Here is a 22,646-nt window from a genome sequence, read left to right as displayed (position 1 = left end):
TAGCTAAAGGACCTGGATTAAGCTCAGAAATAGACCTGGAGTTGTGTTTTTCTGTTTCATTCTCACATGTTTAACACAAAAATCCTGCATATTTAGGCTGAGTTCTGTTCTCAAACTGAGTTCCACCTTGTGATGTCATCATGTGGCGATACAGGAAGTAGGAAGTGCGCCGCTGTGTTTTTAAACTCCGCACGCCTTCATTTCTAGAATCATTCCAATCATTTTCAGCCGTAGAATTGCCGATTTCTACTGAATTAAAGGTAAAACGTAGGCGTTCACTTGAAAACTACCACTTGATGACATCACGAGGTGGAACAGAGCGTTTTTGAGCTTTGGAGATGTAACAGACAATAAACTCAAACATAAATGAAACAAAAACACAACTCCAGGTCTGTTTTTGAGGAGGAAACAGCATTAAAACATGGATTAAAGCTCAAAAGAGTCAATTTTGCGTAATATGGGAGCTTTAAATTTAAAAAAACGTATAAAAGTTAAAAAAAAGAAGAAAAAAGCAGTAAGATTCTTAAAGATGTGCTGCTCTCGTGGGTCTGAAGCGTCGCTCGGGAGTCACAAACACCGCGATCTTGGCCATGTACAAATGCGACCTCCCGTATCGCACCAGCCTCATCTCCACCGTCAACAGGAAGTCCCGAGGTCCAGCCGGAGCGCGTCGCAGTGAAATCACTCCCCCGTGGGTCTGCGGCTGCACCTCAAAGTACCCCTCCTCATCTCCGGACGCGATGCTGATGTCCATCTGGTCCCCGGGGACGGAGTTGGAGGGCCCCATCCGGAACACGTCGGCCGGGACGGGGGTGTCGGCGGGGAAGGTGAGGTTGTAGTGGGAGATTCTCAGAGGGAGCAACGAACACGACGCGGGGCTACGTGTAAACTCACAAGTGACACGCTCGCAACGGCTGCAAAGGAGACATAGGGAGGTGCGGGTTCAATCCAGGAGTTTTAAGTGTAGAAAAATGGACAGACAAGTAGAGACGGGACAATACGCAGAAATATCGTTCGGGGGGGCCCATGTGAGGCGTCTTGCCCAAGGGCCCCCGAATTTCTGTGGACGGCCCTGCTCATTTATAATATTCCCGCTGGATCCTAGTTGTTTTCACTCGTAACAAAGTATAATCTTATAACAGTTGTTTAAACATTTAACTTATTCATAATATTTAAATTATAACGATTTACGGCCGTAACGTTTTAAAACTTTGATCGTTTTCGTGATATAATTGTTAATCACAGTTGTTTTATAATAATGGCTTACACGTGCGAAAATGCTAAAAATAACCAAAAAAATTAGAAAATAAACACAAAAAATAAAATAAAATAAAATAAAAACAACTAAAAATAAATAAATAAATAAAAATATTAAAAAATGATTAAATAAATAAACTTAAATATAAACACAAAAATGAACCCCAGGATCATGTAGAGGGTTAATACGAACATTTAAGACCAAAATGAGTCTGACAGCAGCAGAGACAGAGAGAGGACACAGTTTATCAATAAAAACAAAAAATAAACTCAAAATGACAAAAAAAAGAAGCTAAAAATAACAAAAAATAAAGAAAATAAACACACAAAAACAAAAAATAATAAAAACATCTAAAAAAAATTATAAAAAAAAAAAAAAAATCATTGTACTGCTCTTGTCAAAGCTCTACACTATAGTCATTATTCATTCATTTCCACAGCTGCCCTGGGGCAGACTGACGGAAGCGAGGCTGTCCATCTGCGCCATCGGCCCCTCCAACCACCACCAATCATTCACACACACCACTTTCATACTAGGCAATGTGGGTGAAGTGTCTTGCCTAAGGACACAACGACAGAACTTGGTCCAAGCGAGACTCAATCCCCCGACGCATTTTCCAGATTATAAATCGCACTTTTTTCAGTTTGGTCGGGGGTGTAACTTATACTCAGATGCGACTTATATGTGGAATAAATGTTTTTTTTCTTCATTATTATGCATTTTTTGGCTGGTGCGATTTATACTCCAGAAAATTCGGTACTTTTTCTTTTCCATCAGTCAGACAAAATATCATAGCGTTATAGTTTTACTCTCCTTGCACAGTGTTGCATTTTATGATTTTTTTTTACACCTTTTTGTATTTTTTAATTTTTTTTTACTATATTCTAATAATCTCATTGGGTTTAAATCTTTTTATACAATAATTTATATATTTTTTTATTGCACTTTTTTTCTCTCTTGCCAGAATTTCCCCCATTGTGGACCAAATAAAAGCTGGATTGGATAAAACTTAAGAAAAGTGATTCAAAAACACCTCCTTTTTGAATTTTATTATATTTTTTACTATATTCGAATAATCCCGTTAGGCGTGAGTCTTTTAATATAGTAATTTATATTTATTTTTAATTGCACATTTTTGCTCTCCTGCCGTTCGTTTACTTTACTGGAATTTCCGCATCGTAGAAGAAATAAATGTTCTCTCATCTTATTACATGATTACAGAGCCCCGCATAGGACATTTGCGAAATATAATATTAACGCGTGGCCACGAGAGAATATCACGAGTTAATTATCACGAGGGAACGAGATGTAATATGTCATTGTAGCTCATCCCCAGCATTTTTATTTTTTAAGTTAAATATCTCGTGCGCTCGTGAAAATATATGTATAGAAATTATTATTACATATTTTTGACAAGCAGGTGCAGCAGACGACCTCTTGGTGGCGCACATGTGCTAGAAGTACAGGTAGAAAAGGAAGCGTGGTAAAAAGAAGGGAAGAGAGGCTTGTATGCGATCGGGACAGGACGTCAAAATCAAACATTATTTTATGCTGGGGATGAGCTACAATGACGTATTAGCAACGCTCGATTTGGACGGTTATATTTTAAGCTAAAGATAAACGAATTATCTCGTTCCCTCGTGATAATTATCTCGTTCCCTCGTGATAATTATCTCGTTCCCTCGTGTTAATTATCTCGTTCCCTCGTGATAACTATCTCATTCCCTCGTGATAATTATCTCATTCCCTCGCGATAATTATCTCGTTCCCTCGCGATAATTATCTTGTTCCCTCGTGATAATTATCTCATTCCCTCGTGATAATTATCTCATTCCCTCGCGATAATTATCTCGTTCCCTCGCGATAATTATCTCGTTCCCTCGCGATAACTATCTCGTTCCCTCGTGATAATTATCTCATTCCCTCGCGATAATTATCTCGTTCCCTCGCGATAATTATCTTGTTCCCTCGCGATAATTATCTCGTTCCCTCGCGATAATTATCTCGTTCCCTCGCGATAATTATCTCGTTCCCTCGTGATAATTATCTCATTCCCTCGTGATAATTATCTCGTTCCCTCGCGATAACTATCTCGTTCCCTCGTGATAATTATCTCGTTCCCTCGCGATAATTATCTTGTTCCCTCGTGATAATTATCTCATTCCCTCGTGATAATTATCTCGTTCCCTCGCGATAACTATCTCGTTCCCTCGTGATAATTATCTCGTTCCCTCGTGATAACTATCTCGTTCCCTCAAGATAATTATCTCGTTCCCTCGTGATAATATCGTGTGGGAACATGGTATTATCTCGTGGCCACGCGTTAATATTATATTTCGCAAATGTCCTATGTGGGGCTCCGTACTTGATGCTTTGTGATGCTCCAGACTAAACCAGGATAATAAAACAAACAAACAGCAGAGACACTGGCCTTCGATTCAAAAACACAGTCCCGTCGCTCTCACCCTGGTGCTGCTTGGCGGAAGTTCACGGGACACTCAAACGACAGACAGCGAAACCCTCCCTGGACGTTAAAGCAGCTCTGAGACGCCGAACACGTGTGGCCTCCCGTGGCGCACTCGTCGATATCTGGAGGGAAGAAAAGATCAAATATTACACTAATGTTACGTACGATGCGTCTGCTCCGCTAACAAAGACATGAGCGGTAAATAGACGTAAATCCTACCCTGACACGAGCGTCCGTTGGGGGCGAGTGTGTATCCCGCAGTGGGGCAGGTGCAGTAGAAACTTCCAGGAGCGTTGGCGCAGCGGTAGGAGCAGACGTGACCTCCAGTCGGCAGAGCGCACTCGTCGATATCTGGAAAAAAAAACAACTAAAATGTGTGCAAAAAAAAAAACCATAATTGGTGGGAGTTGGAGTAGATACGAGTAGAGAGGAATCATGTTGTACTGTTTGATTATCCAAGATGGCGGCAGGGGACTAGCGTATTTTTGGGATTATAAGTCGCACTTTTTTTCGTAGTTTTTTCGTAGTTTGTTTTAGATTTATACTCAGGTGTGACTTATATGTGAAATATGTTTGTTTTTGTTTATTTTTTTCTTCATTATTATGCATTTTTTGGCTGGTGCGACTTATACTCTGGAAAATATTGTGTATATTGAGCATCTCCCTGTAGAATTAACTATTTTCATACGATTAATGAACGTTACAATATTTATCTCTTGGGTTTTTTGCTATAACTTATGAAAAATTACATAGATAGATAAGTCAGACTGTGAAAAGAAGTGGACTGAGTGACAGCGTTTAGCTCCAGTCAAATGAAGCTAATCGAGGCTAGCAGTTATAGCGGCTAATTTGGAGCAGAGTTTCATATTTGGAATCACGACCGTGGTAACATAGCAACCAAAGAGCCAATCCAGAGCGAGGCTGTTGAAGGTAACGCCTCTTCCCACACCACAACACTGGTTGAACAGGGAGCAGGCGCTTAGCAACGCTGTCAATCAAACCTGTTGCTAACGCTAACAGGAGCGACCTCAGGGAAAGAAGGCGCCTGATTTGTCTGTTATTAATGTTCAGATCTTGATTTACAGACACAATAGTGAAATAAAAAACCCACGGTCATGTAGAGGGTTAATACGAACATTTAAGACCAAAATGAGTCTGACAGACGCAGGTACAGAGAGAGGACACAGTTTATCAATAAAAACAAAAAAATAAACTCAAAATGACAAAAAAAAACAGCTAAAAATAACACAAAAAAAGAAAATAAACACAAAAAAAACAAAATAAAAACAACAAAAATAAATAAATAAATAAATAAACTTAAATATAAACACAAAAATGAACTCCAGGATCATGTAGAGGGTTAATACGAACATTTAAGACCAAAACGAGTCTGACAGAAGCAGAGACAGAGAAAGGAGACACAGATTTTCAACGTAAAAGGAATTGGAGCCAGAGTCGATGGAGCCGAAGTGCGCCCGTGATCACTTCCTGTTTGGAACGCGGCGGCTAGCAGGTTAGCTACGTCCATTTATATAAACAGTCTGTGGGATAAGCAGCTATTTCCTCTCCATCTCTTTTCAAACTATGATATGATCTGACGTCACGTGAATTTAACCCATTGATGATCTAGAAAGTTTAAACAAATGGATAATTACCGTCACAGGTGGTGCCATCGATGTCGCTGAGCTGGTAACCGCGGCGACAGTAGCACTGGTACGAGCCGTAGACGTTGGCGCATTCCTGACCGCAGGGGTTCGTCTCGCACTCGTTCACGTCTGTGCGTTCAGGACAAGGATAAGGAATAACAGCGTTTAAACTGTAATGTTCTCGTTCATAATGTGAAGTTGCGTAAATGGCACGTTTTTTTTTTAAGATTTACCCTAAAACACGCCCCCAAATTAAAGGAACACTTGTGTCTCGACCATTTCCGTTTCAAACTGACTCATTGTTTCTACTTTTACTTCACTACATTCGATCGCAGTATCTGTACTTTCCACTCCACTACATTTATGAACAGGACTGAAAACTAAAAAGCACTTTCCACCTGGTTCGAGGGGTTATTTTTACCGTATTCGTGGAAACATCCTGACTAAAGTTTTCGAGATCAAGAAAATGTATTCGTATTGTTACTGTCATCCAAAATATGTCTCATTTTACACTTTAATTAACCGCACTTGTGTGAAATGTTGTTGTTGACGTAGCTGCTTTTGTACGTGACACTCTGTTGCTATGACGACGAGTTATGTGAAGGTTTGATTGGTCAGATACTGGTCAGTTTTGTTCTTGTTTTGCCGTGGGTTATGGACTTTGTCGTGTTTCCTCACATCAGAACACTACAATTAGTACAACACTTTCATAAAGGGAACAAAACTTTTAGGATTGTTGGATAAAATGTCGTAGTTTAAACTTAAAACCATCTTCATTTACCTTCACAGCTCCTTGCGTCTGAGGCCAGTTTGAATCCTGAGGTGCAGCTGCATCTGTACGACCCGTCTGTGTTTTCACATTTATGAGCGCACAGTGTCCCGGGGTAATGTCTGCACTCGTTTATATCTGAACAAAGGTAAAAATAATAATAAATAAATAACTAAATAATAAAAACAATAATAATAATAATAATAATAAAAATACAAAAAATATATTAAAAAAAATAAAATAATAAAAAATAAAATAAAAAATAAAGTAAAAAAAAATTAAAAATAATAAAATACAATAAATACAATAAAATTATATAAAAAATAAATACAATAAAATAATAACAAATAAAATAAATAAAATGAAAAATAAAGTAAAAAAATAAAACAAAACAAACTGTCAGAGCAATTACATAAACATAAAAACATAAATTACTGTATTTTCCGGACTATAGGTCACTTTTTTTCATATTTTGTCCGGGGTTGCGACTTATACTCAGACGCGACTTATATGTGAAATTATTCAAATATATAACTTCACATCTTTGTTATTGTCACATCTACTTCCGGAGTTGGTGGAGTCGTTCAGAAGCGACACCAAGGATGAAAAATTCAGTGGATTTATTGATTTGGAGTGAGATCCAGAGTAAACGTGTTGCTTGTTTTTTCTTCTTTATTTATCTGATTAACTGTTAATATCTTACGTGAACAAACCAGACACGTGTTCAGTTCTGTCTGTGCTTCAGCTGAATAAATATAAATGTGTTACGTTAGCGTGATGTACCGATATTCAGCCTGTTGTTCCACATTTTATTATTATTATTATAACTTGACTTTAAAGATAAAATGTCTGTTTTTGGTCTCGGATTTTGCTAAATAAATTTTCCCCAAAAAATGCGATTTATATATGCGTTTTTCTTCATTATTATGGATTTTTGGCCGGTTTACCTTATACTCTGGTGCGACATATACTCCAGAAAATACGGTACTAATTCTTTTCCATCAGTCAGACAAAATATCATAGCGTTATAGTTTTACTCTCCTTGCACAGTGTTGCATTTTTACTCCTTTTTGTATTTTTTATTTTTTTCACTATATTCTAATTATCTCATTAGCCTTAAATCTTTTAATATAATTATTTTTTTTATTTTTTTATTGCATATTTTTACTCTCCAGCCGGAATTTCCCCCATCGCAGAACAAATAAATTGGATAAAACTTGAGGATTGTGTTTAAAATGGCAGAGAACAGCCACGTTTGATTCAAAAACACAGTAAAAAAACGTCTTTGTCACTCCTTTTTGTATTTTATTTTACTTTTGACTGTATTCTAATAATCTCGTTAGGCGTGAGTCTTTTAATATAGTAATTTATATTTATTTTTAATTGCGTATTTTTACTCTCCTGCCGTTCGTTTACTTTACTTAAATAAATGTTCTCTCATTTTATTATGTGATGGATTGTGATGCTCCAGACTAAACCAGAAAAAACAAAAAAACAGTATTGACACTGGCCTTTGATTCAAAAACTCCAAATACTCCAGAGCGACATAGACATAAAGATTAAAAACAGTGAGGGTTCAAAAGAATATCTAAAAAAACAAACGTGATCTGTGAGTGTTCTCGTTTCTCACCGTCGCAGAGTTTGCTGATGCTGTTGAAGACGTATCCCACTCTGCACTCACAGCGATAGGATCCGATCAGGTTCACACAGCCGTGACCTCCGCACACGCCTCCTGCTCGGCACTCGTCCACATCTGCACAGACGACAGGAAGCGGGAAAACACGGTCACGTCATAATCCCATCGTCAATACAAACGGACGTGCAGAAATAGTGTGTTTCTATGACGATGCTGCGGTTTATTTCCGTTAAAGAGTCCGATCAGACGTCTACAGCCTCCGTCCTCTTCCGTATCCCTCTTTTCCGTAATCACCTCAATGTGTTCTGCTCCTCTTAAGATTCCCCTCAACGCTATCACGAATTTAGCTAAAAACGCCGCGATCATCTGCCAATTCTTAAGCGACACTCGGTCATTGTGACGCTTGACCGACTTTAAAGGTCTTATATCAGGCAAAACTGACTCTTAAGAGGTTTAAGTCACGTTATAATGTTGTTACGTCATCAAAAACAGACCTGGAGTTGTGTTTTGTTTCATTCACGCATGTTTGAGTCGCACTTTATGCTCTGTTGCACCTTGTGATGTCATCAAGTGGTAGTTTCCAAGTTAAAAAGCTACGTTTAACTTTAGTTCTGTAGAGATGAGTGGCAATTCCAGAGGCTGAAATGATCCAAATGATTCTAGTCCTGTTACCTTCCCGTTACCGCGTGACATCACAAGGTGGAATTTCGACTGAACTAAAAATAAATCGCCCCACGAGTTGTTTCCAGAGGAGACTTGGAATGATTTCAGATTTATAAAAAAAAAAGTGGAATTGAACAGTAGTTGCATCTAAAACGTTCTTAGTAACAGTTTACATGCTTAATAATGTCTCTGTGGGATCAATTTGACATAAACATCATCAAATCATTATGAAAACACTCTGTTCCACCTTGTGATGTCATCATGTGGTGATACAGGAAGTGTATTTTAAGTATTTTTAAACTCCACACACCATTTCTAGAATCATTTGGATCATTTCAGACTTGGAATTGCCGCTTATCTCGACTGAACTAAAGGTAAAAGGAGGAGGAGTTAACTTGAAAACTACCACTTGATGACATCACAAGGTGGAACGTCGCATTTTGAGCTTTGGAGATGCAACAGACTAATAAAGTGTGACTCAAACACGTGTGAGTGAAACAAAACGCAACTCCCGGACCTTAAACTCCTGTGTAACGTCCGTACCTTCGCAGCGCGCGCCGTCCTCCGTCAGGTGATAGCCCCGCCCACAGGTGATGGTGTTTCTGCGACAGGTGAAGGAGCCCGGCGAGTTTATGCAGGTCTGACCGGGCGGACACGGGCTCGTATAAACCACACACTCATTTATGTCTGCGGAAACACAACGGACGGAGATGTTATTGCTTTAACCTCGATTGTCCCGTAGTACGGCATTAAACGTGTCCTGTTTCCATGGAGACGAGCACCCGACACCACCACCGCCAATAAACAGGTCGGATTCATTAAGACAGAATGTTTTATAGGTAGGATAGATACGATTAAAGCCATACTGCGGAACATACCGGGCAAAGCAATACCCCCCCCCCCCACACACACACCAGAAAAGTTACACAGTGCAGCTTTAACTCTGAACCCTCACACTCACCTCAGACTCACATTAATATGACATAAAGAGAGAATGCATTATGGATAAGATAAATACAAATAAAGCCATACTGCGGAACATTCCAGGCCAGGGGTCGATAACCTTTAACCCCCAAAGAGCCGTTTTTACCCAGTTTCCACGGAAAAGAAAACACTGGGAGCTGCAAACACTTTTTGACAACTAAAATGAAAATAACACAACATTTTATTTATGTAACGAACACATTTTGAACATTTTGAACTTCTAAAAAAATAACAAAAAAAAACAAAAAAAAAAGTTGAGTTGAAGGTCTGTTTCAAATGAATTAAAAAGCTGAACTTAAATTATCCATGTAGCAAAAAAAAAAAATGCCGCGAGCGTCGTCCTTATGTCGCCTTTGGGCTTTTGGAGCCTGGAGGAGCCTAAATACACGAAGTTATTTTAATATTTTCAAAATCACAATAATCTCCCAATTTAAAAGTACAATAAAAAAAGAACTAACACAAATAAAATACACTTCAATTAAATACTATTACTATTTTTCCAAAGTCATGTGGAGCCGCAGCGTGAGGACGAAAGAGCCGCAGTGTGAGGATGAAAGAGCCGCAGTGTAAAGACAAAAGAGCCGCAGTGTGAGGACAAAAGAGCCGCAGTGTGAGGATGAAAGAGCCGCAGCGTAAAGACAAAAGAGCCGCAGCGTAAAGACAAAAGAGCCGCAGTGTGAGGACGAAAGAGCCGCAGTGTGAGGATGAAAGAGCCGCAGTATAAAGACAAAAGAGCCGCATTGTGAGGACAAAAGAGCCGCAGCGTGAGGACAAAAGAGCCGCAGTGTGAGGACAAAAGAGCCGCAGTGTAAAGACAAAAGAGCCGCAGTGTGAGGACTAAAGAGCCGCAGTGTGAGGACTAAAGAGCCGCAGTGTGAGGATGAAAGAGCCGCAGCGTAAAGACAAAAGAGCCGCAGTGTGAGGACTAAAGAGCCGCAGTGAAAAGACAAAAGAGCCGCAGTGTAAAGACAAAAGAGCCGCAGTGTGAGGACGAAAGAGCCGCAGTGTGAGGATGAAAGAGCCGCAGCGTAAAGACAAAAGAGCCGCAGCGTAAAGACAAAAGAGCCGCAGCGTGAGGACGAAAGAGCCGCAGTGTGAGGATGAAAGAGCCGCAGTATAAAGACAAAAGAGCCGCATTGTGAGGACAAAAGAGCCGCAGCGTGAGGACAAAAGAGCCGCAGTGTGAGGACAAAAGAGCTGCAGCGTAAAGACAAAAGAGCCACAGTGTAAAGACAAAAGAGCCGCAGCGTAAAGACAAAAGAGCCGCAGCGTGAGGACAAAAGAGCCGCAGTGTGAGGATGAATGAGTTTACCAACCCCTGGACTAGACAAATCAATAACTCCCCCCATCAGAAAAGTTACACAGTGCAGCTTTAGCTCTGACCCCTCACACTCACCGATGCAGTTGCCGATGGCGTCCTGGACGTGTCCCGGGGCGCACGTCTCCTTCGGGCGACAGCGGAACGACCCGGCCGTGTTTGTGCAGCTGAACTCGGGTCCACAGTTATGAGAGCCCAGGACACACTCGTCTATGTCTGAAAAGAAACGTCAAATGATTCAAGACAAAAGACGTGTACAAACTGTAGTGAGGAGTACACGGGGATAGTACTGTGAGTTTTGGCTCGAGTACTTTAGAGACTGGAGGTGGATGAAGTACTCAGTGTTGTTATTTAAGTAAAAGTACAAATACAGAGGGGAAAAGTTACTTAAGTGAAGCTAAAAGTACAGTCCTGTTAAAAAAATGTAGTGCAGTAGAAAGTACAGGTACTGCTCTCAAATGTACTCAAGTAAAAAGTAAAAAGTACTTTAGAGACTGGAGGTGGATGAAGTACTCAGTGTTGTTAATTAAGTAAAAGTACAGATACAGAGGTGAAAAGTTACTCAAGTGAAACTAAAAGTACAGTCCTGTTAAAAAAATGTAGTGCAGTAGAAAGTACAGATACTGCTCTGAAATGTACTCGAGTAAAAGTAAAAAGTACTTTAGAGACTGGAGGTGGATGAAGTACTCAGTGTTATTTAAGTAAAAGTACAAATACAGAGGGGAAAAGTTACTCAAGTGAAACTAAAAGTATCACATGAAAAAATCAACTTATGTAGAAATATTAAAGTACCTGTTAAAAAATGTACTTTAAGAGTAAAAAGTAAAGGTGTTGTTCATTCGTTAAAGTGAAAATATAGAGATACTGATTAAAAATGACACCAAAAATGACACATATTTTGTTCAAAAGTAACAAAACGAATCAATTTGTTAATTTTTCTTCTGAATTTTGTGTGTTTATTTTTGTTTTGATCAAAGTCAAAGCTTAAACTCGGAAACTTTATTCAGGATGTTTCCGTGAACACGGTAAAAATAACCCCTCAAATCAGATGAAAAGTACTTTTTACTTTTCAGTCCTGGTCAAAAATGTAGTGGAGTAGAAAGTACAGATACAAGTACACACAGTAAAGCACAAATACAGTACTGCTAAAACAAGAACATAATTATATTCAAGATTTTACTAAAAAATGTAACTGGTTTATGCTAACGAGGCGAGTTTATACTTTTACTTCCTGGTTGGATGTGGGCGGAGTCTGAGCCAAATTCGTGTTTTATTTATATGTGAATTTTCATTTTAAAATCCCCAAATATTTACTTTTTCTGTATTTCTTTGTGATTAAACCTGTTTCCCCAGTAAACCGCACATGTTCCGTCGTGTTCCGTCGTGTTTACTCGTCATTTCTGTTTGTTTTTCACCTTGACACCTGTTGTTGTCGGTGAGTTCGTATCCGGTGCCGCAGCCCGTCTCCCTCTGACACCGAAACGACCCTTCAGTGTTTATACAGAACAGGCCAAAGATACAGTTGTGGTTTCCGGTCAAACACTCGTTCACGTCTGAGGGGGAAATAAACCTGATTTTAAAACACGTCCACCTGCCGTTTGTGACGTTTGTCACGTTTTCTTTGACACGACTCACCCTCACAGTTCACGCCGTCGTCTTTGAGCCGGTACCCGTCCTGACAGCCACACGTCCCGTTGCCCAAACACAACTGTGAGCAAATGGACTCTACAAATACACACAACAGTTACACAATATAAGAGACAATCAGTTAGACGGGCTGGATGATATCACAAAAAAGATCCATGTTTTTTTATTATTATTTTTTTTATTTATTATTATTTATTTTAATTTATTTTTTATTTATTATTATTTATTTTATTTTTTTATTTTTAATTTATTATTATTTATTTTAATTTTTTTATTCTTATTAAAATCTAATAAATATAGCTTTTTTAATTTTATCTTAATAGGCTCTTAAAAAAAAAAAAAAAAAAACATAAAATAAATTAATAAAAATACATTTAATTAAAAATCAAATTAAAATAAAGACTATCCAATTAATTTTATGTGTAAAATACTTCAGTTTGTGGAGTTGTTTAAATATTTATTCTGCCTCAAATTTAGCAGTTAGCTTCACTGTCTGCCCCTAACCCCCTGACCTCTGACCTCTGACCCCTAACCCATCCGCAGCTCCCTGTCACTGCCTCATCTTTAAGTATTTATTCATTTTAGCCTGACTCTGTAAAAACCTCAGATAAAACTGGACAAGTAGTGACATTAACAGAGAGGCAGATGGCGCTGTTGTGCACGACACACATTCAACCAGAGCCAATTAACACAAAATAGTCAAAGTTATTCCTTCAAAACCTAAACTTTGCTAAACACAAAAAACAAAAAAAATTTAAAAAAAATTAATAAATAAAATAAAAAAATAAAACATATAAAATAAAAAATAAAACATATAAAATAAAAAATAAAACATAAAATAAATAAAACAATAAATAAAACATAATAAATAAAACAATAAAATAAATAAAATAATAAAATAAATAAATAAATCTTTAACTGACAAAGTTTTGGCTGTAAATGTTACAGTGAAAAATCCCGTGCTGATCACTGACAGTTTGAAATGATCTCAGTTTAATTAAAATAAAACTTGATTACTTACCCCAGCCCTAATTGTTAGTTTTATAATAATTATCTTGTGAAAAATGAAATTACTGATCACATTTTATTTCACTATTAACCTGTAACAACACTTAATGCCATTGTGATTCAGCTCATTCACACATTTAACACACAAACCCTGCAGATTTAGGCCGAGTTCTTCTGTCAAACTGAAAACACTCTGTTCCACCTTGTGATGTCATCGTGTGGCGATACAGGAAGTGCTCCGCTGTGTTTTTAAACTCCACACACCTTCATTTCTAGATTCATTTGGATCGTTTCAGCCGCTGGAATTGCTAATCTCTAGTGAACAAAGGGTAAAATATAACTTAAAAACTACCACTTGATGACATCACAAGGTGGAACGTGGCATTTTGAGCTTTGGAGAACATGTGAATGAAACAAAACACAACTCTAGGTCTGATTTTGAGGAGGAAACAGCATCAGAACATGACTTAAAGCTACGAGAGTCAGTTTTGTGTAATTTAGGACCTTTACTTTTCTAAAATCCTGCTTTAAGAGACACTTTGTCCTTGTACCTTTGCAGACGTGTGTGTCGTCTTTGGGCTTCGTGGTCACGTTGGTTCCAGTTTTATCTTTCTCCGTGTTCTTGTGCAGATCTATAAAGAAACCAAAGAGCACGTGGTGAGTAAACGGCGCCGCTCTGGCCTGATTCACACGTTTTAAGTGTCTGTGCAGGTCCGAGCCAAAAGGCAGAGCGTTTGTCCCGGCGGTGACATTTGGCGAGGTGTTTAACGCTTTAAGCCGATCTCCCGGTGACCCAGACTCCTTCAGTCCGGCCCCAATCTGCTCCTCAGCTGCTGCGGGGACATTTGTGCGGAGGAAAAGAAATACTCAGATTACACGGGGCGTCCTTAAAGTCTATTGTCTCAGTGGGTTAATTAATTAATTAATTAGGATTTGAAAAGGTCGGACGCTGATTTGAGTCGATTACACAACAACAAGACGATGAAGAAACAGCACAAAAGACGAATGAAAAAAGAAAAAAAAAAGAAAAATCTAATCTGGAAACTGGACAAAAAGTTGTAGGAGTTGTAAAGCGTCCTCCACTCGCTTCCCTCTCCTCCTCGCCCCGGCTCTCCTCCTCCTCGCCCCGGCTCTCCTCCACCTCGCCTCCCTCTCCTCCTCGCCCGGCTCTCCTCCTCCTCGCCTGGTCTCCCTCCTCCTCGCCTGGCCCTCCTCTGCCCCCCTCCCTCCTCCTCGTTTGGCCAATTTTTCTTGTTTTGTCTGATTTTCCTGTTTCCGTGTGTTTTTGTGTGTTGTTTTGTTTTTGTGTGTTGTTTTGTTTTTGTGTGTTGTTTTGTTTTTGTGTGTTGTTTTGTTTTTGTGTGTATATCTCGGTGGCTGAGTGGCTCATGTCTCACAGCAGAGGGTTTGGTTCGATCCCCGGGTCGCCCAGGCCTTTCTGTGTGGAGTTTTTCATGTTTCTCCCCGTGTCTGGATGGGTTTCCTCCGGGTACTCCGGTTTCCCCCATCAACCAAAACATGAACGTGAGACAAGTGTTGTTGTGATTTTGGGCGTTACAAAAATAAAATGAATTGAATTGAATAAGAGTGAAGACCCAAACCAGGTCTAGACCAGGATTAAACCAGGACTAAACCAGGTCTAGGTCAGGACTAAACCAGGACTAGATCAGGACTAAACCAGGTCTAGATCAGGACTAAACCAGGTCTAGATCAGGACTAAACCAGGTCTAGATCAGGACTAAACCAGGTCTAGATCAGGACTAAACCAGGACTAAACCAGGTCTAGATCAGGACTAAACCAGGACTAAACCAGGTCTAGATCAGGACTAAACCAGGTCTAGATCAGGACTAAACCAGGTCTAGATCAGGACTAAACCAGGTCTAGATCAGGACTAAACCAGGACTAAACCAGGTCTAGATCAGAACTAAACCAGGACTAAACCAGGTCTAGATCAGGACTAAACCAGGTCTAGATCAGGACTAAACCAGGACTAAACCAGGTCTAGATCAGGACTAAACCAGGACTAAACCAGGTCTAGATCAGGACTAAACCAGGTCTAGATCAGGACTAAACCAGGTCTAGATCAGGACTAAACCAGGACTAAACCAGGTCTAGATCAGGACTAAACCAGGACTAAACCAGGTCTAGATCAGGACTAAACCAGGTCTAGATCAGGACTAAACCAGGTCTAGATCAGGACTAAACCAGGACTAAACCAGGTCTAGATCAGAACTAAACCAGGACTAAACCAGGTCTAGATCAGGACTAAACCAGGTCTAGATCAGGACTAAACCAGGACTAAACCAGGTCTAGATCAGGACTAAACCAGGACTAAACCAGGTCTAGATCAGGACTAAACCAGGTCTAGATCAGGACTAAACCAGGTCTAGATCAGGACTAAACCAGGACTAAACCAGGTCTAGATCAGGACTAAACCAGGACTAAACCAGGTCTAGATCAGGACTAAACCAGGTCTAGATCAGGACTAAACCAGGTCTAGATCAGGACTAAACCAGGTCTAGATCAGGACTAAACCAGGACTAAACCAGGTCTAGATCAGAACTAAACCAGGACTAAACCAGGTCTAGATCAGGACTAAACCAGGTCTAGATCAGGACTAAACCAGGACTAAACCAGGTCTAGATCAGGACTAAACCAGGACTAAACCAGGACTAGAACAGGACTAAACCAGGTCTAGATCAGGACTAAACCAGGTCTAGAACAGGACTAAACCAGGACTAAACCAGGTCTAGATCAGGACTAAACCAGGACTAAACCAGGTCTAGATCAGGACTAAACCAGGTCTAGATCAGGACTAAACCAGGTCTAGATCAGGACTAAACCAGGACTAAACCAGGTCTAGATCAGAACTAAACCAGGACTAAACCAGGTCTAGATCAGGACTAAACCAGGTCTAGATCAGGACTAAACCAGGACTAAACCAGGTCCAGTTCCACATGAGAGCTCAGTGTATTCGACCTTTGGCTGGTCCTTTTCCGTTCTCCGTGTCGTTGTTGTTTTTGTTGTTTTTGTCGTCGTTGTCGTTCTGGAGGCAGCAGGCTCTGGCCGTGACCTCACACAGTTTCCCCAGAATCATCCCGTCGAGTTCACAGCCCAAACCCTGACGAGCCGCCGTCTGCCCGAGCACACAGCACTCACAACACACCTGAAACACACACGCAAAGTAACACACACAAACGCAAAGTAACACATCTGTAGTGTGCGTTCATCTAAATAAAGACGCTCTTATGTTAAATACTGAAGTACAAAGTCAAATTACGTCTCTACATGTGTCAATAAAAACACTGTGGGTGACGTCACACTCAATTAATCCACTTTTTTTTAACATATTTTATGATAAACGCTGATGTTTACAATGAACAAAATGTAAAATGTGGATTCAGTTACACATTAAAACACCCTGAAAAAAGCATAATTCGTTTTTGTCATTGTATAACCCACAAACTAAACAAGATATTTGTTTATTTGGCTAGAAATTTACAACTTAACATTGACTTACAAGTTTAAATACACCTGTTTATTAAAGATTTTGATTTGCAGATGGACGACCAGAACGTTTTTACATGTTTGTTCCCAATATTTTGCATGTTTTGATAATATAATAATGATTAACGCAGTTTAAGACGAGAAAACCCGCCTCTTCTCCCTGGTATTTAACACTAGATACAGCACATTTATGGACATGTTTTTACCTTAGAGAGCTGAGTGTCCAGTAGCTCCCCCTGGAGGTAGGGTCTGTCACACGCCCCCTTCTGTTCGGCCATTTTCTTCCCGGCGTCACAAAGTCGGGCTTCGACAGTCGCCGCACAACACTGTTCTTGGGCAATCCTGAGTGATTTAAAACATAAACAAGTATTTAAAAACTGTAAAATTTCAGGTGGATTTGATGTTTGTAAAGAGGAAACTGTATTTACGCCACTGGTTTAAAAATATATGTGAATTTTAGTCATTTCTGAGGTTGATTTCGTAATTAAGAGAAGCAAGTTTACACCGTTTTCGATTATATTTATCTTTTTTCATATAAATGTTGAAAAGGAATGGGAAATATGAACAATACAGACTCTTTGTGCCACCTGGATTAACCAAAAAATAACCACAAACAGAAATATAACTTAAAACCGTGATTATTATCGTATTTTCCGTATTTTTCGTACAAGTTGCATCAGCCAAAAATGCATAATTATGAAGAAATAAAACATTTCACACATAAATCGCATCTGAGTATAAGTCGCACCTCCGGCCAACTATGAAAACTGGAAAATATACTTTTTTTTTTTTTTTTTTTCAGATTTTTATTGTTGCGGCTCCATCGACTCTGGCTCCAATTCACTTTCTATTGATAAACTGTGTCCTGTGTAACCTGCTCTACATGATCCTGAGGTTCATTTTTGTGTTTATATTTAAGTTTATTTATTTATTTATTTTATTATTTGTTTTTATTTTTTTGTTTTTTTGTGTGTTTATTTTCTCTATTTTTTTGTCATTTTTAGCTGTTTTTGATTTTTTTTTTTTTTGTCATTTTGAGTTTATTTTTTGTTTTTATTATTTTGGTTTTTTTGTGTTTATTTTCTTTATTTTTTTGTTATTTTTAGCCGTTTTTTTGTTTGTTTGTTTTTTGTCATTTTGAGTTTATTTCTTGTTTTTATTATTTTGGGTTTTTTTTTTGTTTATTTTCTTTATTTTTTTGTTATTTTTAGCCGTTTTTTTTGTTTGTGTGTTTTTTTTTTGTCATTTTGAGTGTATTTTTTGTTTTTATTATTTTTATTATTTTGGGGTTTTTTTTGTGTTTATTTTCTTTTCTTTTTTTGTTATTTTTAGCAGTTTTTTTGTTTTGTTTTTTGTCATTTTGAGTGTATTTTTTGTTTTTATTATTTTTATTATTTTGGGGTTTTTTTGTGTTTCTTTTCTTTTCTTTTTTTGTTATTTTTAGCTGTTTTTTTTTTGTTTTTTTTGTCATTTTGAGTTTATTTTTGGTTTTTATTGATAAACTGTGTCCTCTCTCTGTACCTGCTGCTGTCAGACTCGTCCTTTTGGTCTTAAATGTTCGTATTAACCCTCTACATGATCCTGGTGTTTTTATTTCACGTTTGCGTCTGTAAATCGAGATATGAACATTAATAACAGACTCATCGAGCTGAGAGCCTCGATGAGCTTCAGTCGACTGGAGCTGACAGACTTTGGTCTTAACCCAGGACAAAACAAGAGCAGAACCACATCAGTCCAAACTCGCTCGAGCCGGTGTCCAAAACAGACCAGGAACTGACCAATGGAACCTTCACGTCAACGCGTCGTCATAGCAACCATGTGTCACAAACAAAAGCGGCTACGTTAGCAACAACATAAACAGAACAAAGAAAGGAGTAAAGTCTGAACTAAACTCAAAATATCAGATTATTAAAGTGTTTATTCATATTCTAACCTGGATTATCCTCCACACGAGTCAGGTCTGGAGTTTGTGGCTGTCGCTCCACAATTGAACAGATCTATGTGTTTTAACTATTCCAGTATTTAATATATCGTCTGTCTCTAATGTTACATCATTTTAGTGTATTTTGGAAAAGGCGAGTTTATTTGTGCAGAACAATCAGTCCACGAAGTGATTCAAAGAGTTTTACAGAAAAAGAAAACTGCAGAAAACTGAACCACTGATTCACCTGGTTTAGTCCTGGTTTAGACCTGGTTTAGTCCTGGTTTAGTCCTGGTTTAGACCCGGTTTAGTCCCGGTTTAGTCCTGGTTTAGACCTGGTTTAGTCCTGGTTTAGTCCTGGTTTAGTCCTGGTTTAGTCCTGGTTTAGACCTGGTTTAGTCCTGGTTTAGTCCTGGTTTAGACCTGGTTTAGACCCGGTTTAGTCCTGGTTTAGTCCTGGTTTAGTCCTGGTTTAGTCCTGGCTTAGTCCCGGTTTAATCCCGGTTTAGTCCCGGTTTAGTCCCGGTTTAGACCTTGTTTAGCCCCTGTTTAGTCCTTGTTTAGTCCATGTTTAGTCCTGTGGTTTAGTCCTGTTTTAGTCCTGTTTTAGTCCTGTTTTAGTCCTGTTTTAGTCCTGGTTTAGTCCTGGTTTAGTCCTGGTTTAGTCCTGGTTTAGTCCTGTTTTAGTCCTGTTTTAGTCCTGGTTTAGTCCTGGTTTAGTCCTGGTTTAGTCCTGGTTTAGTCCATGTTTAGTCCATGTTTAGTCCTGGTTTAGACCTGGTTTAGTCCTGGTTTAGTCCTGGTTTAGTCCTGGTTTAGTCCTGGTTTAGTCCATGTTTAGACCTGGTTTAGTCCCTGTTCAGACTTGGTTTAGTCCTGGTTTAATCCTGGTTTAGTCCTGGTTTAGTCCATGTTTAGTCCATGTTTAGTCCTTGTTTAGTCCATGTTTAGTCCATGTTTAGTCCTTGTTTAGTCCTTGTTTAGTCCCTGTTCAGACTTGGTCTAGTCCTGTTTTAGTCCTGTTTTAGTCCTGGTTTAGTCCTTGTTTAGACCTGGTTTAGTCCCTGTTTAGTCCCTGTTTAGTCCCTGTTTAGTCCCGGTTTAGTCACATTTTTATAAAGCTCTTTACATCAGGACACATTCACACACTGGGGTGAGGTGGGTTAAGTGTCTTGCCCAAGGACACAACGACAGCATTCATCTGTGGGAATCGTAGGAATCACACGGCCTGTGAGTCGATGGACAAACGCTCTACCGCCTGAGCCGCTGTGGTCCTTCATTTCCTTTCACATGTGTGTTTCAGGAGCTCAAGTCTCAAATAACAAACGTCAAACAGGACACGGAGGAAAACTTTTACGACGGCTCCAGCGTCCCCCCAGCGTCCCCCCCAGCGTCCCCCCAGCGTCCCCCCAGCGTCCTCCTCTGACCTCCATGTGCGGACCAGGTGTCAAACTACCACCTCCGAGCGTGAGGGTCAAAAGAGGCTCTTTACGCGGGACGCCCCGGGGGACACTTAAGGCTTGTAGTTCCTGTGTAGTTTTTATGTGGCGTCCCCCGCGGCGGGTTAAGTCTAAGGCTCGGCTCATGATTTGGGGTTTGCTGCTCCGAGGACGTTTCCTGCTTTTTAAAGACGCCGTCAGTAGAGCTTCAACTGGAACGGGATAATTACACGGCGTCCCAGCAGCGAAGACGACACGTTTAAGGTTCATTTTTAGGTTTGAGCAAAAAAAGAAAGGAAAAACTGAACTTGTTAAAGGTGATTTCTCGTTTATATTTTAGAATCAGTGATGAGAAAATATTAAAAACTAAGCCAATAAGTGTCAGGATCTTCTCTTCTGCGGTTCTCCCTGGTGTCTTTCCGTCCCATCTGTGTCGTCTGTGTCTCTGACTCCTCCCACCTGGGCGTCGGCTCACCTGACCTGACCTGACACACCTGGACAGTTTCCCTCGTTCACCTGAAGTAAAACACGCCTGGTTTTTCAATCTACTTTTCACCAGTTTGTTGTTGATCCTTCGTTGTTTCTGGAAGCTGCCTGACTGTCCCCCTCGCCTGTCCCCCTCGTCCGTCCCCTCACCCGTCTCCCTAGTCTGTCCCCCGCGTCCCTCCCCCTCGTCCATCTACCTGTTTGCTTGCTTGCCCGTCCCCTCGTCCGTCCCCTTAGCCATCCTCTCATCCGTCCCCTTCGTCCGTCCCTCTTGTCTGTCTACCCGTCTGCTTGCTCGCCCGTCCCCTCGCCCATCTACCTGTTTTCTTGCTCACCTGTCCCCTCGCCCATCCCCCTCATCTGTCTATCTATTTGCTTGCTCGCCCGTCCCCTCGCCTGTCTCCCTTGTCTGTCCCCCACGTCCATCTACCTCTTTGTTTGCTCGCCCGTCCCCTCAGCCATCCTCTCATCTGTCCCTCTCATCTGTCCCCCTCGTCCGTCCCTCTTGTCTGTCTACCCGTCTGCTTGCTCGCCCGTCCCCTCGCCCGTCTACCTGTTTTCTTGCTCACCTGTCCTCTCACCTGTCCTCTCGCCTGCCCCCCTCGTCTGTCCCCCACGTCCATCTACCTGTTTGTTTGCTCGCCCGTCCTCGCCCGTCCCCTCAGCCATCCACTCGTCCGTCCCTCTTGTCTGTCTACCCGTCTGCTTGCTCGCCCGTCCCCTGGCCCGTCCCCTGGCCCGTCCCCTGGCCCGTCCCCTGGCCCGTCCCCTGGCCCGTCCCCTGACCTTCTGCACTACACTGATTAAACATTGGGCTGTAGGTCGTGAGACGCCTTTTAGGTCGTCCCTGAATCTGGTTACAATTATTATTATTTCCAAGTGCTGTTAAAATCTGAATTAAAAGTAGCCGTCACGGTTGCTAGACGACGTAACGTAAGCGCAAAGACAGAGGTCGACGTCCGCTCTGTGGGGCAGGACTGTCCCATTACGGCTCGGTCTTTGCGGTGGACAGAGGAGGACTCTTTTGTTTTTGCCGATGAAGAGTGGAGCTGTTGAATCGAGACACGGCAACGGTCAAAAACACCTGCGGCCATTTTCCTGTCGCTTTTATACCTGGGATTCCACTTAAACATGTAAAACCACAGCGCCCCCTGGAGGCTGGAGGAGCACAGAGGCAGTGAGAATGTTTGAAGAGGAGAGTTTGGACGAGACAAAGTCATAACTAACAGCGTCCAGAGGGAACATTTGCACAGACCGGGTGTGTCGTGTCATGTGACGTGTCGTGTCATGTGACGTGTCATGTGACTTACATACAGGTGTGATCCGACGACATGAGCGGCAGGACTGTGCACTCTTGTCTTTTAAGGCCTCGGTTTGTGCCGTCCTCGCAGCACTGTCTCACTGTGGGCTGCCTCTCTGCAAAACAACGCGACATAATCATAACGCTATACTATAAAGCTGCACTGTGGAACATTTCTGCTCGTTTCCATGCCGATATTACTCCTTTGCTTTGAACATTCCACAGTTATTGATCCACACAAACTTTAGTCTGTCTTTTGTTTATCCAGTTACAGATTTTTTTTTTTGTTATTATTCCTCATAAATGATCTTTAAAACTCCTCCACGCTGCCTCTCCACAGATCTGACCTGTAATGCGTCATCAGCTTGCCTCCATGTTAAATGCCATATTGTGCAACATTCTAGGCAAAGCAATGACATCTCCACGGAGACAAGCAGGTTTAAATGTGCAGAAATGAAGTGTTTGTTAAGTATTTCTCAGCTCAGACTCATCACAGAAAAACATCCACAGATTGAGTTTTGTGTCTGTTTTTTCTTACCTTGTCCCAGCGCCAGTGCGTAAAAAGCGCACAGAGCCACGGCCCAGAGCGCAGCCAT

At 40.6% G+C, this 22,646-nt stretch overlaps 1 protein-coding gene across 1 annotated transcript in view; it reads right to left on the bottom strand.

The window, feature by feature from the left end:
- The window catches only part of LOC117379316 (fibulin-1-like), a 28,536-nt gene extending 5,890 nt beyond the window's left edge, over positions 1-22,646 (bottom strand). Inside the window, exons 1-15 of the mRNA XM_055225588.1 lie at positions 22,589-22,646; positions 22,061-22,166; positions 17,111-17,246; positions 16,377-16,563; positions 13,948-14,229; positions 12,377-12,466; positions 12,157-12,294; positions 10,820-10,957; positions 8,983-9,126; positions 7,771-7,893; positions 6,153-6,278; positions 5,381-5,500; positions 3,945-4,076; positions 3,724-3,847; positions 561-914 (exon numbers count right to left, since the gene is read on the bottom strand). Of these exons, the coding sequence (XP_055081563.1) occupies positions 561-914; positions 3,724-3,847; positions 3,945-4,076; positions 5,381-5,500; positions 6,153-6,278; positions 7,771-7,893; positions 8,983-9,126; positions 10,820-10,957; positions 12,157-12,294; positions 12,377-12,466; positions 13,948-14,229; positions 16,377-16,563; positions 17,111-17,246; positions 22,061-22,166; positions 22,589-22,646 (2,258 nt within the window). The remainder of the gene's footprint in view (positions 1-560; positions 915-3,723; positions 3,848-3,944; positions 4,077-5,380; positions 5,501-6,152; positions 6,279-7,770; positions 7,894-8,982; positions 9,127-10,819; positions 10,958-12,156; positions 12,295-12,376; positions 12,467-13,947; positions 14,230-16,376; positions 16,564-17,110; positions 17,247-22,060; positions 22,167-22,588) is intronic.

The sequence above is a fragment of the Periophthalmus magnuspinnatus genome, chromosome 12, assembly GCF_009829125.3.
Source record: "Periophthalmus magnuspinnatus isolate fPerMag1 chromosome 12, fPerMag1.2.pri, whole genome shotgun sequence".
In the NCBI taxonomy this organism is placed as follows: Eukaryota; Metazoa; Chordata; class Actinopteri; order Gobiiformes; family Gobiidae; genus Periophthalmus; species Periophthalmus magnuspinnatus.
The sequence above is the reverse complement of the archived record's forward strand: the minus strand, read 5'-3'. Positions and strand labels throughout refer to the sequence as shown.